Raw genomic sequence first — 17,601 nt, forward strand, 5'->3', positions numbered from 1 at the left:
GGAGTCATAAATATGTATTTGAGCATATATTTTATAGAAATTTTACACTTTGACTAAAATGTGACTACCCTAAGATAACTAGAGAAAAAAAGCAAAAATATTAATACCCTTTGCTTGGAATTTCTGGTCTTAAGATCATTTCATGACCACAGGACATGCACTCAGTATCCCCCAATGCCCAATAACAGTTGAATAATTGCCTCTCCAAAGTAGTGTGCCTTTCAGCCAACTCCAGGTAATTATGGATACAAAAGCCCAATAGACACCTCTAACCCATGGCAGTGGCCTTCTGTCATAGACTCCAATTGACAAACAGATGTTTCTGAGATCTTTAATTCAAACATCAAATGGAGATCAGAAGAGCCTGATGAAGGGCAGCCTAGAAGGCCTACAGGAGGCCCTTAAGGGCATCCTCTTGGTTGTGTTCTCATTGGAAAGAAGAAGCCTTTCTGGTAACCCCATAGATGGGTGTCATCAAGGACCCCACGTGAGGAAAATGAGAGTGTAAGTAGTCAAAAAGTCCCACTAATTACTGGGCTTCTTTTTATTTGTTGGAGTTGAGTGGGCCAAAGCTTGGCCATCATCTCCTCTGAAATAAGATGTCATGCCTCTTAGAGATCATGCCTAGGAATTTCACTAGGGTACCAGGTGACTATACCTTGTCTGTAGTTAATGGGCCAGCCAAGTGCTACTGGTAGATCAACAGGGCATCTAGTTGTTGTTGGGTGGTGTCTTTGTCTGGGTCCACTTGAGTGAAGACTAGTCCTACCTCTGAGAGCAGGCCATTTAGAGGTCATGACCTATGCATTGATGACAAATATTTGAGCAATTTGGTAGCCATGTAAAGGACCTTAATAGTATATTGCAACTCATTCCACGTAAGGTTAAACTGACCCTGATCATTTCTGTGGAAAGGGATGCAGCAAAATGTGTTTATGTCAGTTGTTGCATATCAAGTTCTTTCAGTTTGGAAAATAGCCTGTATGACAGTTACAATGTTAGGTACCAACCAGTGCCTGGGACTGTACTATAGCATCGACCTATCAAAATTAGTTGAATCACTATGTGCCTAAAGCCATGTACAAAGGTCAACTTAGTTATTAAAATGGGAAATAGAGTCTCATGGAGAGTTTTCACTTCATTAAGCTCAGCAATGAGAGCAGTTATTTCTTTTTCTTCCCAGGAATTTGTTTTGGGAGACACAGATGCTAGGCACTGTTTAGTTTGGAGGTTTTCAGTCTTCCTCTTCCCCCTCAAAAATGGCCCTAAATACAGCAGTTCCCATCAGGGCTTGGGGCTGAATGCAAGTTGGAGTGCACACAGAAAACACATTTATACCAATAAACATTCAGTAGTGGGGGGCATAAAATGGAGTTTTGTGGTGGCCTGGAAGGATACAGTCATAGTAGTGTTTGACTAAGGGTCACCTTAATGACGGCCTCAGATGAAAAACCAGAGAGCATTATCTCTTTCCCCCAGTACCTGGTGTCAGAGGTTATGGAGATCACAGTAACCTGTGCACCAGTATCCTAACAGCCCTAGAAATGCAATTTCTTCCCACCCTCCTTTGAATTCTGACCTTAGTATACATCCTCAGTTCACTACTGATGACATAGGAATCTTGACCTAACCCCTAATTTTGTTTATTTTTGAAAGCTGGGAGGTCGGGGTAAAAGTAATGGAGGGTTCTCTGATTCATCTCAATATCACTTGGAGGAGCAGAGGGAATAGCACTTATATTAGCCATAGGGGTCATCACAATTTGGACTTAGTGGGGATATGTGTTGGGACCCGTGGCCCACTACCTGCTGGGAGATCTTTAGTGGAGAGTCCATCAATGTCCTCCTTGAGACCCCAGTGTTATGTATCTAGTCTTAGAGATTTCTTTAGGAAAACCCTTAACCAGATCATCCAGGAGTGGTGCCTGATTACAATTTTTAGGTCGCTCTGTTCACTTGTCAAACAGTATCTTGTTGGTAGCTACTTTTTCCATGCCTGGAGGTTTGTCAGTTAAGATCTGGATTGTGCCTCAAACCAATTGACATCACCTTATAAGGAAGTTTAATTGAATTACGTAACCAGTGAACTTGGCCAGAATGAAACTAGAAATCTGAGTCTGGTTAAAAATCTTGCCATTACTTACCTCACTCCATCTGTGATCCTAGAGACCATGAGGGTGGCTCACAAAGCCGTTAGAGCCTCTGTAAGAGATGATCCAAACATGTTTTTCAGTGGCAGGGAACTCATAATAAGTGGACCATCATGTTAGAGTCAAAATAGTACTAAGCTAAGGAAGGGAAGAGTCTCAGATATTCATGCCTTTCATCCCCCTTTTCCTCTACCTCCTTGGGCAAGATGGGCACTGCCAAGTTCTACAATGGGGTTCTACAATGACAAGTCCTACAATGTGCCCCTCTCCCTCACCAAGTTTAACAAGATTACCTCCTTATTTGTGAAGACAAACTACCTAAGTTTCCAAGGTCTTTTTTGAGTTGCTGGGCAAAGCAATCGTAAGGATTCTACTTTCTTTTCCGTTAAAGTGCAAGTCTCACAAACTCATTGCATCACAGGTTGTCCATTAGTTCCAAGGGTATGCTAGAGCTAACAATAGTCATTGGATGCAACTCAGCATACAGAGTCTCCATCTTTTTTGGACCCATCAATAACCACAAAATTGCTTCTCTCGTTTTCTCAGAGCCCATCTGCTGAGTCTCCCATTTGATTCATCGGGCATTTTGGTAGGTGAATCAGAGGCTAAAGAGAAAGACAGTTGTTCCCTGTCAGAACTGAAAAGCTCATGTAAACAATACAGTAGCACCCTAGAGGGCCCCATGGCATCCTCTAGTACTTTCCCAGACTCATTTGCATGTCTGGCAAAGTGCCCTATGGGTCTCTTGCAAGTAATCCAGTAGTACCCCCATCCCAACCATGTCCTGCACATTCATTAACACTTCCTAAAGTGTTCCTTCCAGGAAGGCATTGTGCTTCATTGACCACACTGCTCTTATAGCTAATTTGCTAGAAAGATGCCAGTTTTTGAGTTGGTCTATTCAAATAACAAGCCAAACTCAAAGTGACAATTAACATTTATTCATTTACTACCATACTATAGGCTATAGTTAGAGAGGGACGGGCACCAACTCCACTAATGTTCCATTTTACCCCATGGAACAGCACCTGACAAGGATCAGATACATCAGTGCAGACTGAGGCAGGGGATGGTCTCGGAGCTGAAGGAAACCCAAACAAAGGCTCTTGACATTTTATGGACCCCAGGGCCGAGGTAGCTAGAGGTCTGAACAACATTAATACATTTACTCATTTGCTCAATCCTGTAATGCTTCTCAAATTGTTTCAGAATTGCTTAGTACCAAGCACTAGAAAAATAAACCAACTCAAAAGATTTCATGATTTGTTCATGGTCCACCTCCCCCTCCCCACCCCAACTCTCACGTCCAAGAGTGAGTGTTTATATTAGATACTGTATTAATGAGTTACTGCTTTTAATTTTCTTTCAGAAGTTTCTTTCATTAAGTTTGCTTTTTGTTTTCATTCCTTCTTCTTATCCTTATTGATTTAATTTTATTTTGAAATATGTAGAACATGAACCTACTTGGATTCTTAGAAATCCCTCCAAGTCAGTTTATAGAGATCTGTTTTGTTCATATTACAGCTCTACGTGCCACATTATTTACCATAATTTATATTGTACCATAGTATATAGTATATAGTATATACCTTAGTTTATTTAACCAATGTCTGCTTGAAAATTTATGTGGTTTTGAATATTTTGCAATTGCAAATATGCTGAAATGAATAACCTTGTACATATGCATTTTTATGTTTTGTTCTATGAATATGTATTAACTTATAGTATAAACAATCCAAGAAAACTAGAGACTATATATATATAAAATATTAGATATACAAAATATATTTATGAGATATGTAAAATATATATATAAAACATTATATACATATATATATATTAGATGCCTAGAAATGTTGCTGAATCAGCTTCAACACACACCCATTAAAAATGTTCTCACAATTTTCACGTCACGTCTTGCATTATGGTAATTTACTTATAACTTTATCAAAATGAGAGAAAATTGTGCTATATATTTTTTATAAATTTGAAATCTAGAGATTTCCAGTAGATGGGTTTTTCTATTAAGAGACTAAATGCATCTATTTATGTAGCTCATGATGACGTACCACACAGAAATCTTATGCTTAAGCATCAAGATTCAGTGTCAAAACTCCAAATGCAAGTACAGAAACAAATGGCTTCCAGAGGGGAAGAACACAATAGTAAGTATAATAATTATAGATAACTTTAAATTTTTAAAAATTAATCTCATCAGAAGATCTTTTTTCTTTAGTTCATTAATAGGTATTTAAGCATATAATTTATAGAAATTTTACACTAAAGTGTGAATACCATAAAACAACTAGAGAACAAAAACCATTTAACATTTAGTTGGAATTTCTAGTCATAAGACTACTTCATGGCATGTCTCTTGCACTCAGTGTCCACCAAGGCCCAATAACTGGTCAATAGTCTCTCAGAGAGTGTTTCCTTTCAACCAACAACAGGAGATTATAGGTCCAAAAGCCCAATGGGCATTTCTGACATGTGGTGGTTGTCCTTTTGCCACAGGCTCCGGTTGGTAGACAGAGAGTTTGCTGAGACCTGTAACTTAAAGGCAAAATGGATTAGGGGAGGCAAGAAGAGTGGCCTGTGCGGCCAGTTGGAGGTCTCCAGGGCATCTTGTTGTCAGGCCCTACTCAGGGTAGAGGTCTTTTTGGTAACTTGACTGATGGGTGCTGTCATCAAAATGGCCATGTAGGGAATGTGTGAGCACCAGTAGCTAAATAGTTCCACCAGTCACCGGGCATCTTTTGTATTTGTTGGAGCTGAGAGCCTGAATGTGACTAAAACTTGGCAATTGTTTCCTCTGGAGTGAGACATACTGTTCCTTCCCAGTTTATTCCCAGGAATTTCACGTGGGTCATAGGTCCTTGTGCTTTGTCTGTATTAATGGCCCAGCCGTGTTGTTGAATGTGGATCAGCACAATGTGTAGTCTTTGTTGGGTAGTGCCCTTGCCTGGGCCAACGAGGAGGATGTCATCAATATAGTGGAATGTGAGTGCTGCATCTGGGAGTAGGACTTTTTCCAGCTCGTGGCCTTGTGGAAGGACATTAAAGGTGTATTGCAACCATTCCCATAAGGCAAACTGATCCTGATCATCTGAGTGGACAAGGATGCTGAAAATGGCATTTACAATATGAATCACTTCATACCTACTTCCCTCAGCTTGGGCAATAGCCTCTGTGGCAGTCATAGTATTAGGTAATGCCAGTGCCAAGGGCTGTACTACACTTTTGAGCCACTGATAATCAATTGAGTTTCCAGGCACCCAAGGCCTTGTGCAAAGGTCAGATGGTGAACTTTGACAATAGAGCAGTTATTTCTTTGTGTCCCTGAGGCAATTGATACTGTTTTTTTGAGAGACAAAAAGCACAAGGTACTGGTAGTCTGATAGGTTTACAGTTTTCTACATACCTCACTAAAATGGTCCTAACTGCAGAAATTCCCTTCAGGACTTGGGGTAAATGCAATCAGAAATGCACATAGACACTATATCTGCCACAATAATCCACTCAATAGTGGGCACCATAACAATGGTGATATGTTACACCCATAGTTGGGTCCAGGCGAGGGTCTTTGTGATGATGGCTTTAGACAGAAAACCCAAAAGCATTATCAATTTCCCCCTCATTCTCATGCCAGGAGTTTTGGGGGTCACAGTCATCTATGAACCATTATCCAAAAGGCCCAAGAAATGCAATTCTCCCCCATATCAACTTTGAACTTAGACCTTGGCATAGGGCCTCCATTCCTCACTGTAGACATAGGGAGGTTGGCCATTTCATACTCTTCTTTTTTTTAAAGCCAAAAAGTTTGGGTAAAAGTTGGCACAGCTCTATGATTCATTTCAAAATTCACTGGGAGAAGAAGAAGGAACAGCACTTGTACTAGACATAGGGACCATCACCGGGCAGACCTTAGGGGGCCTGCCCTTTGTTCCCTAATGACATACTACTTGACCATGAGTTCCTTGATAAAGAGCCCATTAATCTTTTCTTTTGGGCTCCCATTGCTTAGTAACCAGACCCAGAGATCTCTTTGGGAAAGCCCTTACCTAGACCTTTCAGTTGTATGTGCCCAATTACCATTTTTATATCACTCTCTCTGATGGTTTCTGTTGGTTATTTTGGCAGTAGTTGCTTTTTCCTTGCCCAAGAATTTGTCAGTTATGATATGGATTGTATCACTGACAAATTGACCTGATGTTACAAGGAAGTTTAACTGATAACCAGCAGGAGTGGCACTGATGAACCTAGAGTCTTGTTAACAATTTTATCATCTGCCACTCTCATTCTTTCAATGTAGAACCAAGGGACCACCACTGTAGTTTGCAGAGCTGCTATCATCTCTGCAAGCCTGGTCCAAATGTGTATTTTAGTCGTAGGGAACACATAGGTGGGCCAAAACTGTCAGAGCTCAAATAGTAACCAGCTGAGAAAGAAGAAAAAGGACTTGGGTGTTCCCCTCAGCCTCCTTGAACAAACTTTCTGCTGTGAAGACATTCTGAAGGAGAGGTACTACAGTGATGCACCCCACAAAGTACCACTGTCCCTCACTAAGTTTAAGAAGAATACCTCCTTCATCATGCAAGCAAGGAACCCAAGTCTTAAGGTCTCTTTAGGTCACTGGGCAAAGCAATTCCAAAGAGTTCTATATTCATTTAATTAAACCACGAGTCTCAATAACTTGCTATGTTATAGGTTGTCTATCGTCGTCTGGGACCTCATTAGAGCTAACAACAATCACTGGGTGCAACTTAGCTTGCAGAGTATGTGGCAATCATCAGAGGACAGTAGCAGTAGCCAAGGAATTGCTTCCTTAGATTTTTTTAGAGCCCCTTTGTTGGATCTGTAATTTGACCCACCAGGCATTTTGGCCAGGGAGTCTGGGGCTCAAGAGAAGGACCATTAAACCAAAGAGAAGGACCTCAAAACCAAAAAGCTTACATAAACAGTCTGCTCACACTCTCCAAGAGTATACACAGCATTCCTGAGATAGCACTTACTGCGACTCATTGATATGGCTGGCAAAGTGCGTTGCTGGACCCTCAGACTCTTGCAAAAGACCAGCTAGTACACCTCAAGAAACCCTGTGGACTTCTCTATCATCTCCCAAAAATGATCTGGGGGATCTTCATGCTTTTTACTTTTCCAGAAAGACATTATGCTTAATTGGATCACCCTGCCTCCCACCATTTGCCACTAAGAGAGAGTTGCCAGTTATGAAGGTGATTGATTAAGACATTGAGCCAAATTGGAAGTAACAATTAAGCCTTTATTCACTTACTACAATAATATAAGCAAGAGTTTAAACATGAAAAGGCACTGGCTCCACCAATGTTTCAACTAATGATTCATTTCCCTGTGAAATGATAACGGGCAAGGGCTGGATGTATTAGCACAGATGGGAGGGCAATGTCTCACTGTATATGCAGGTATTTTTACCACATTATATCCCCTGTATACCATATATACTATGTATTTATGCACAAACATACGCATATACACCATTATATACCAAAACTGGTACTATACTATTTTTTTCCAGTTTTATTGAGATATAATTGAATACATCACTGTATAAATTTAAAGTGTACAGCATAATGGTTTAACTTACATATATTATGGAAGGTACTATGCTATTGTTTATAGTATGTATATCAGTTTATTTGATCAGTCTCCTATTCTTGAACATTTAGATGATTTTGAATATTTTGTAATTACAAATGATGCTGTGATGACCAACATTGTGCATATGCATTTTCATTGGTTGGTCTATAAATATATATTAACCTAAAGTGTAAACAATCTAAGAAAATTAGAGTCTAATATAAACATATTTGATGCATGGGAATATTTATAAAATAAAAAGCCAGCATCAACACACACCCATTAAAAATGTTCTCATAATTTTTATATCAGATCTAGTATTATGATAATTTATTTATGACCTTATAAAAATGAGAGAAAATGTTGCTATTTACTTGTTATAAGTCTGAAATCTAGTAGATCTATTTTTCCATTAGGAGACTTAATTTATCTCTTTCTGTAGCTCTTGATAAAGTACCAGATGAAACTCGTATGCTCAAACTTCAAGATTCAGTGTCAAAAACCCAAGTGCAATTAAATAAATAAAAAACTTCCATAGGGGAAAGACTCAATAGTTAAGTATAATAATTATAAATAATTTTATATTATTTTAAATTTAACGCATCAGAAGAACTTCATTTGGTTCGTAAATATGTATTTGAGCATATATTTTGTAGAAATTTTAAACTTTGACCTGAATGTGAGTACCCTAACATAACTAGAGAACAAAAGCAAAAAATACTAATTGGAATTTCTTGTCATAAGATTATTACATGGCCAAGGTCATGCTCTTAGTATCCACAAAGGCCAATAATGGACCAATAATTGTCTCATGAAGGATATGCACTTTTTAGCCACCTCTGGCAGATTGTGGAGCCAAAGCCCAGTGGGTGCCTCTGGCCCGTGGTGGAGGGTCTTCCGCCATAGGACCCAGCAGGCAAAGAAAGATGTTGCTGAGATCCATAACTGAAACAGCAAATGGAAATTAGAAGAGTCAGTTTAAGAGCCTTTAAGGGATCCTGTCCATCAGGACCCCAGTCAAAGGTAAACTGACAGATGGGTGCTATCTGATCCCTGTAAGAGTGTGGCAGTATCTGAATAGTCCTACCATTGCTTTTATTTTGGGGGGCAGAGAGGGCCAAAAGCATAACAATCGTCTTCTCTGGAATGATACACTATGCCCCTTACAGAACATGCCCAAGAATTTTACTTCTGTTTTAGGTCCTGTACCTTATTGGTAATAATGGCCCAGCTATGTGCTGCATGTAGGTGAACAGGGCATCCAATTCTTTTTGGGTAGTGCCCTTGTTTGAGCCCTCTAGTAGGATTTCATCAATTGAGTGGAAGGCCAGCACCCCCTCCAGAGTGGGACTTTTTTTGGGTCTTGACCTACACATTGATTACAGATAGTCAGAGAACTTAGGGAGTCTTGTGGAAGGACATTAGTGGTGTAATGCAACCCATGCTACATACAGCAAACTAATTCTGATCACCCGCGTGGAGAGATGCTGAAAAGAGCGTTTGTGATGTCAAATTGCAGCATACCAAGTTCCTTTATCTTGGGCAATAACCTCTGTAACTGTCACAAAGTCAGGTGCCACTGGTGTCAAAGACAGCACTAATGCTTTGTATAGCCCTAATCAATTTAGAGTCTAGGCACAAAAGGTCTTGCACACAAGCCAGGTGGAGCTATTGAATGAAGAACTAGTTTACAGATATTGTTGACTTTTTAAAGCTCAACAATGAGGGCAGTTGTTCCTTTTTATTCCCCAGGCTGTTGACTTTTTTTGTGTGTGTGTGAGGAAGACTGGCTCTGAGCTAACATCCGTTGCCAATCCTCCTCTTTTTGCTGAGGAAGATTAGCTCTGAGATAACATCTGTGCCCATCTTCCTCTATTTTGTATATGGGATGCCGCCACAACATGGCTTGATGAGTGGCATGTAGGTCTGTACCCAGGATCCAAACCTGCGAGCCCCCGACCGCCAAAGCGGAGCATGCTAAAACCGCTATGCCACCAGGCTGGCTCCTGTTGACATTGTTTTTGGTAGACAATGTGCTAGGTGCCAATAGTTTGGTAGGTCATGATTTTCCGCATACCCTACTAAAATACCCTAACTTCAGCAAATCTCGCCAGGGGTAAGGGGTGTAAATGCAAGTGCTGGTTGATATAGAAAGTACATTTCTACCAATATGTATATTCAGTAGTAGAAGCCATAATAATGGGGGTTTGTAGTGGCCAAGGGGATTCACTCATAGTTGGGTCTGGAAAAGAGTCCTGATGGTGGTGGCTTCAGACCTAAAACTACAGAGAATTATCTGTTTCCTCCTCATCTTCGTGTCAGGGATTGTGGGAATCATAGGAATTCATTAACCAGTATCCAAAAGGCCCAAGAAATGTAATTTTCCTCCCTCTCCACTTTGAACTCTGTCCTTAGCATAGGTCCTCAGATCCCCACTGGAGACATGGGGACCTTGGATAACCTCTAGTCAAGTTCATTTATGAAAGCTTAGATGTCTGGGTAAAAGTAGGAAGGGTCTGTATTGATGGACCCCCACAAGGTACCACTCTCACTCACTAAGTTTAACAAGATTACCTCCTTAATCAAGGAAGCAAACTACTCAAGTCTCAAGATTCACTGAGATATCACCATGGGAGATAGCTGGAGGAAACAGCACTTGTATTAGTCATAGTAGCCATTACTATATGGACCCTAGTGCCTGCTGGGACCCTCATGGCTTACAACTTGGTCATGAGTCCTTGGTGGAGAGCCCATCAATTTATTCCTTTGAAAGTCTGCATTTTTGGTAACCAGATCCACAGATCTCCTCTGTAAGGCCATTGCCTGGATCGTTCAGCAAAGGGCACACGATTGTCATTTTTATGTCACTCTCTCCATTGATCTGTGTTCACTATCTAGGGAGCAGCTAGTTTTACCATGTCCAAAAATTTGTCAGTTAAGGTCTGGATTGTGTAGTGGATGGATTGACATGATTTTATGAGGAGGTTTGATTGAGCTCTATAATCGACAGGATTGACACAAGTGAACCCAGAAATCTGAGTCTGATCAACAGTCTTGTCATCTATTGTTCTCACTGCCTTATTGTGCACCCAATAGGTCACCAAGGTGGCTTGCCAGGATACTATAATCTCTAAAAAAATGGTCATACATGTTTTTCTGTGCCAGAACTCATCATGTGTGGGCCAAAACTGTCAGAGCCCAAATAGTGCCCAGCTGAGGATGGAGATGGTCTCAGTTTTTGCATCCTGTTATATTCCTTCCTATTTTCCGCCCCCTCTTTAGACAAAGTGGCCACTGTTAACACATTCTGAAATAGGGGTCTGTAGTAAAGCACCTCGCAAGTTGTCACTCTCACTCATTAAGTTTAACAAGATTACTTGTTAGGCAAACTACCCAAGTCTCTAAGATCTCTTCAGGTCACTCGGCAAAGCAATTCCAAAGACCTTTACATTTTTTTTCATTAAAAGCATGAGTTTCAATAACTTGCTGTGTTGTGGGCTGTCTTTTGGTACCAGGAACATGCTTGGAGATAACAATAGTCAACTCAACCCACAGGGTCTCTGATCATTGTTGGTCCCATTATTAGAGAACTGTAAGCGGTAGCTAGGGAATTGCTTCTCTAGCTTTCTTAGAGTCTCTCTGTTGGTTCTCTAATTTGACTCATCATGGAAACTCGGCCAGGGAGTTGGGAGCTAAAGTGAACGATGAATTATTCCCCAGAGAACTGAAAATCTTATGTAAACAATCCAGTAGAACTCTCCAAGAGTACTTTGTGGCGTCCAGTTGCATTTTCTGAGAATCAGTGGCATGGCTGGTGAAGTGCCGTGTTGGACTCTCAGACTCATGGAAATGATCCACTAGCACTACCTGAGAGTGCCCCAAAGACTTTTTTAGTATCTCTCAAAAGTGCCCTGTAAAAGCTTCAGGTATTTTGCTTTTCCAGAAAGGCATTGTGCTTCAATGACCGCTGTGCTTGCTGTGTCAATTTGTCAGAGTGAGAACTGCCATTTTTGAGTCAGTCAATTAAGATAACAAGCCTAACTGAAAGTAACAATTAAATGTTTATTCACTTACTGAGATAGTATAAGCAAGATCCTAAACAGGAAAGGGTCCTAGCTCCACCAATGTGTCATTTTCCCCATAGAATGGCACCAGATGAGGGTCATGTGCATCAGAGCAAATGGGGAGAATGTCTCACTGTGGAAGGTGTCCTCCCAAAAAGGCCACTGGTGTTTTATGGGCTCAGGTGCCATGAGGAAGTAGAGGGGGTGGGCTTAGAATGGAAAAGTACTGAACCAGAATGGAGAAAGGGTTTTCAAGGCCCATCCAATAAGGTGGTCTAGGCTGAAGTGCCTGAACATATAATGCCTCAGCTGAGGTTTCCTCCGCTCATAAGTTTTCCTAATGGATGCACCTGAGGGAGAATGCAGATATGGCCAGCCCAGATGGACCTTAACCCATGCTCTCCAATGGGTGCAGTGCACTGTCTGTGCATCAAGCGTAGTATGGGGTGTGAAGTTTCCCCCCACGACAACTGCCAGATAAAGCCTTTGTAATCATCTATGATTGGGCCTAAAAGATCACACATAGAATTTTGGCCTGGAGTCAGACGTTCCCTAGTATTTATACATATACATATACACATGCATATACATGCAAACATATATACACATACACATATGCATATGTGTGTACATATACATGCATGTACACGTGCAGTCATATTTAGAATTCATGTGTTCTCACACCTTCACTTCCCCTCAGGGCTTGTTCTTGCCTTCTTCTGTTTCAGATACGTGTATCCTTTCTTCCAGTGTGAATCCTGACTCTGCACAGTGTCAACACATGGACTCATTTGTTCAATCCTATAATTCTTCTAAAGTTGTTTCAGGATTGTTTAGCTCATACCACCAGAAAAGCAAATCTACTAAAAAGATTTTGTGATTTGTTTACAGTCATCCCCCACTCTCTTGTCCAAGAATAAGAGTTTATATCAAGTACCGTATTGATTAGTTACTTGGATTAGTATTTTATTTATTCCTTTAGAAGTTTCATTTCTTTAAATTTGCTTTTAGTTTTAGTCCTTTTAAAAATTTTTTAATTTAATTTTATTGTTGGACTATATTGAACATCAACCTACTTACATATTAATAAATATGCAAAAATGTATACTTAGAGAAGTATCATCCTTCTTGTATCCTTATCCTTACATTCCCCAGTCCTCCTCTCTCCTCTCCTTGGTAGCCAACTACAATATTTTCTCATGTTTCATTTTGCAAACATAAGTATCTCTCTTATAATTTTTTTTCTTAATTCTGCTTCCTTCTTTCCCAATAGTTAGCACTCTTAATATTATTTTTTTCACTTAACATTATCACCAGGAAATATCTTGATATGAACTTTTTGAGATCTTTTAATACCATAAAAGATATACCACAATTTACACTATACCATTGCATAAATATACCTTAATTTATTCAACTAATGATATAGTATAATATGGTATAATAATATAGTATAAATAGACCTTACTTTATTCAACCTCCTATACTAATACATTCAATTGGTCTTGAATATTTTGCAATTACAAATAACGGGGTAATGAATAACCGTGACCATATACATTTTCACTATTTGATCTGTGAATATGTATTAAACTAAAATGTAAATAATCCAAGAAAACTAGAGACTAATATAAAACATATTTGATGCCTAGGAATATTTATGAAATAATTAGACATCTTTGCACACACACATCTTAAAAATGTTCTCATAATTTTCATCTCAGATCTAGCTTTATGGTAATTTATTTATAATTTTATCAAAATGGGAGAAAATGATGTTGTATACTTGTTGTACGTTTGGAATCTAGAGATTTCACAATAGGTCTGTTTTCCATTTAGTGGACTAAATGCATTTCTTTATGTGGCTCATGATGAAGTACCAGATCAACGTGTTATGCTTGAGCATCGTTTCAGTGTTGAAGAGCAAGAGCAATTTGAGAAACAAAGAACTTCTATAGGGGAAAGACTCACTAAGTCTAATAATTGTAGATAACTTTAAATTATTTTAAATTAAACTAACATCTCAAACTCCCTTTTCAGTACCCCGTCCATGCTGATGGTCAAGATCAGTTTCCTCTTACCTGGACCTGGAATCCGTTGGAATGTACCACTAGTGTCCTTCCACCTCCCTAAATTTCCTGACTCATCAGAAGATCTTTTTTCTTTGGTATTTGAGCATATATTTTATGGAAATTTTACACTTTGAACTAAAGTATAAATACCCTAAGATAACTAGAGAACAATAAGCCGAAGTATTCAGGGCCTTTGGTTGGACTTTCTGTTGATAACACTGTTTCACAGCCATGAGTCATGATAGTTCAGCATCCACCAAGGCCCAATAACAGGCCAATATTTGTCTCATAAAGGGAGTGTAACTTTCAGCTGATGCTGGGAGATTGCAGATTCAAAAGCCCAATGGGCACCTCTGACCTGTGATGGTGTCCTTCTGCCATAGGCTCCAATTGGTGAACAGAGAAGTTGCTGAGACCTCTAACTCAAAGGCAAATGTGAATCATAGGGACTCAGGGGAAGGGAAGCCAGTATAGCCAGTTGGAAGGCCCCTAGTCAAAAATAGGCACCACTCAAAAACAGTGGCCTTACTTGGTAACCCACAATGGATGCCATATAGATCCCTGCTTGGGGAATGTGAATTATTCAGTAGCTGAATAGTTCCAATATCATTGGGACTGTTTGTATTTTTTGGGAAAGGGTGGACCAAAAGCTTGGCAATTGTCTTCTCTGGAATAAGACATTGTGCCTCTTTCCAGATCATACCCTGGATTTCAATTGGGTTTTAGGTCTGTCTACCTTGTCTGTAGTAATGTCCTACCTGTGTTGCTGCATGTGGGTCAACAGGGCAACAGTCCTTATTTGGTGGTGCCCTTGTCTGGGCCCACTAGGAAAATGTCATCAATATAGGGGAAAGCTAATGTTCCCCCTGGGAGCTGAATTTTTTCTAGGTTATGCCCTATCCATTGATGACAGATAGTGAGGGAATTTAGGTAGACTTGTGGAAAGACCTTAGTGGTATATTACAGCTCATTCCTCGTAATAGTAAACTGATCCTGATTATCCATGTGGTTAGTGATGCTGAAAAAGGAGTTTGAGATGTCAGTTGTACACCAAGTTCCTTTATCTTGGGCAATAGCCTCTGTGACAGTCCCGAAGTCAGGTACTGCCAGTGCCCAGGGCTGTACTATGGCATTGAGCTGCAATCAGTTGAGTCTCTATGCATCTGGGTCATGTGCAGAGGACAGATGGAGCTACTGAATGGAGAATTAGTCTCACAGAAAACTTTGGCTTCATTAAGCTCAGCAATGAGGCTAGTTACAGCTTTTCTTCCCTAGTCCATTGATTTTTTTTTGGTTGACAATAGCACTAGGCACTGTTAGTGGGGTCACTACGTGTCCCATAAAATGTCCTTAACTGCAACAGTTCCCTTCAGGGCTTGGGCCTGAATACAAGCAGGGATACACTTAGACAATGCATCTATACCAATATATATTCACTATTGAGGGCCATAACAATGGAAGTTTTTAATCATCCAAGAAGACCAACGCATAGTTGTATCTGGTAAAGGTGCTGATGGTGTTGGACTCAGACCCAAAACCAGAGAGCATTGTCTGTTTCCCCTTTATATTGATTCCTAGTGCTGCCATAACAAAGTACCACAAACTTGGAGACTTAACAGAAATCTATTGTCTCAGAGTTCTGGAGGCTAGAAATCTGGTATCAAGGTGTCATCAGAGATGATTCTTTCTGAGGGATTGTTACTGAGAATCTGTTCAATGCTTCTGTTCTGGATTTTGGTGGTTTGCTGGCGATATTTGATGTTCCTTGACTTGTGCATGCGTCACTGATCTCTGCTTTCATCCTCACATGGTGTTTTGTCAGTGTGCATGTCACTTGTCCAAACACCTTGTGTTTATAGGGACGTCATTCATACTGGATTAAGGCCCACTCTAATGACCTTCGTTTTAACTTGATTATCTCTATAAAGACCTATTTCCAAATAAGGTCACATTCTGAGGTACTGAGGGTTAGGAATTCTAAATGTTTTTGGTGGGGGAAGAGGACACAATTCAACCCCTAACAAACTACTCTCTGGCTTCTAAATATTCCCTCTCACAGGCAGAATACACTCATCCCATTCCAACATCCCCAATTCTAACTCCAAAATCTCACCTAAACATCATCTACTCAAAGTTCCAAAACTCATCATCTAAATCATCCAAATGGTTATGGGTGAGACTTGGGGTATGATTCATCCTGGGGCAAAATTTCTCTCCATCTGTGAACCTGTGAGACCAAATTTGTGCTTCCAAAGTACAATGGTGGGACAGGCATAGGACAGACATTTCTATTCCAAAAGGGAGAAATTGGAAGGAACAAAAGGAGTCACAGGTGTCAAGCAAGTTTGGAACCTGGCAGGGCAAATTCCATTAGATTTTAAGGCTTGAGAATAATCTTTATTGGCTCTGTGCACTGTCCTCTTGGCCCATTGGAGGGCCCCTTTGGCCCTAGCTGGCAGTCTCACTCCTTGGAACAGAAGAGGTAACAACCTAGCGTGTGCCTTCTGGGCCTGTGGTGACAGTAGCAGCTCCACTGGCATCTGAACCACCCTTTGGGGTCATTCTTCCCTTTTCTTGTAGGATAACATATGTTCACAGCAGAATAGATTTATCAACCCATTTTCTTTCTCTAGAATCTTAGAAGTCTAACTACCTGTCTTCCATTTATCTGCTCTCTGTCTCCTTCAATCCAAGCTGCCAGTGTTTCTGCTGAAATGATTGATTAGATTCACAACTCACACACCTAGCAAGCAGTTCTCTAGCCACCACCTTGGTGTTCTCTCCAGAGCATGCTTTCTCAATTTTTTTCAATATGGATGGGCTGAGACTTTTCTAAATCTTCCTGTTCTGTTTCCTTTTTGCTTAACAATTTCTTCTTCAATTTATCTCTTTCCCCTGGCATTTTACTGTAACAGCAAGGAGAAACCAAACTGTGCCTTGAACACTTTGCTTAGAAATCTCCTCAGCTAACTACCCAAGGTCATTGCTTACAAGTTCTACTTTCCACCCAACAGAACACAATTCAGTCAAACTCTCTGCCACTTTATAACAAGAATCACCTTTCCTCCAGTTTCCAATGACGTGTTCTTCATTTTCATCTGAGACCTCACCAGAAGCACCTTTTTTTCCCCCCGAACACCATTTATTGAAGAGATTATCCTTTCCTCATTGTATATTCTTGGCTCCTTTGTCATAAATTAGTGGACTATTTATGCATGAGTTTATTTCTGGGCTCTCTATTCTATCCCATTGATCTATATGTCTGTTCTTATACCAATACCATACTATTTTGATTACTATAGTTTTGTAATTTAGTTTGAAATCAGGGAGCATGATGTTTCCAGCTTTGTTCTTTCTCAAGATTTCTTTGGCTATTTGGGGTCTTTTGTGGTTCAATACAAATTTTAGGAATGTTTTTTCTATTTCTGTGAAAATGCCGTTGGAATTTTGATAGGGATTTCATTGAATCTGCAGATTGCTTTGGGTAGTATGTACATTTTAACAATATTAATACATCCAATCCATGAGCATGGAGTATCTTTTCATTTATTTGTGTATCCTTCAGTTTTTTTCACCAGTGTCTTATAGTTTTCAGTGTACAGATCTTTCATTTCCTTACTTAAATTTATTCCTAGGGATTTTATTCTTTTTGATGCTATTGTAAGTGGAATTGTTCTCTTAATTTCGCTTTCTGATAGTT

At 39.9% G+C, this 17,601-nt stretch overlaps 1 protein-coding gene across 1 annotated transcript in view; it reads left to right on the forward strand.

The window, feature by feature from the left end:
• CCDC7 (coiled-coil domain containing 7) overlaps positions 1-17,601 on the forward strand; it is a 403,315-nt gene that overhangs the window by 284,279 nt on the left and 101,435 nt on the right. Inside the window, 2 exon segments of the mRNA XM_058532824.1 lie at positions 4,204-4,314; positions 8,208-8,318. Coding sequence (XP_058388807.1) covers positions 4,204-4,314; positions 8,208-8,318 — 222 coding nt within the window.

This window comes from Diceros bicornis, chromosome 36 (assembly GCF_020826845.1).
Source record: "Diceros bicornis minor isolate mBicDic1 chromosome 36, mDicBic1.mat.cur, whole genome shotgun sequence".
NCBI lineage: Eukaryota > Metazoa > Chordata > Mammalia > Perissodactyla > Rhinocerotidae > Diceros > Diceros bicornis.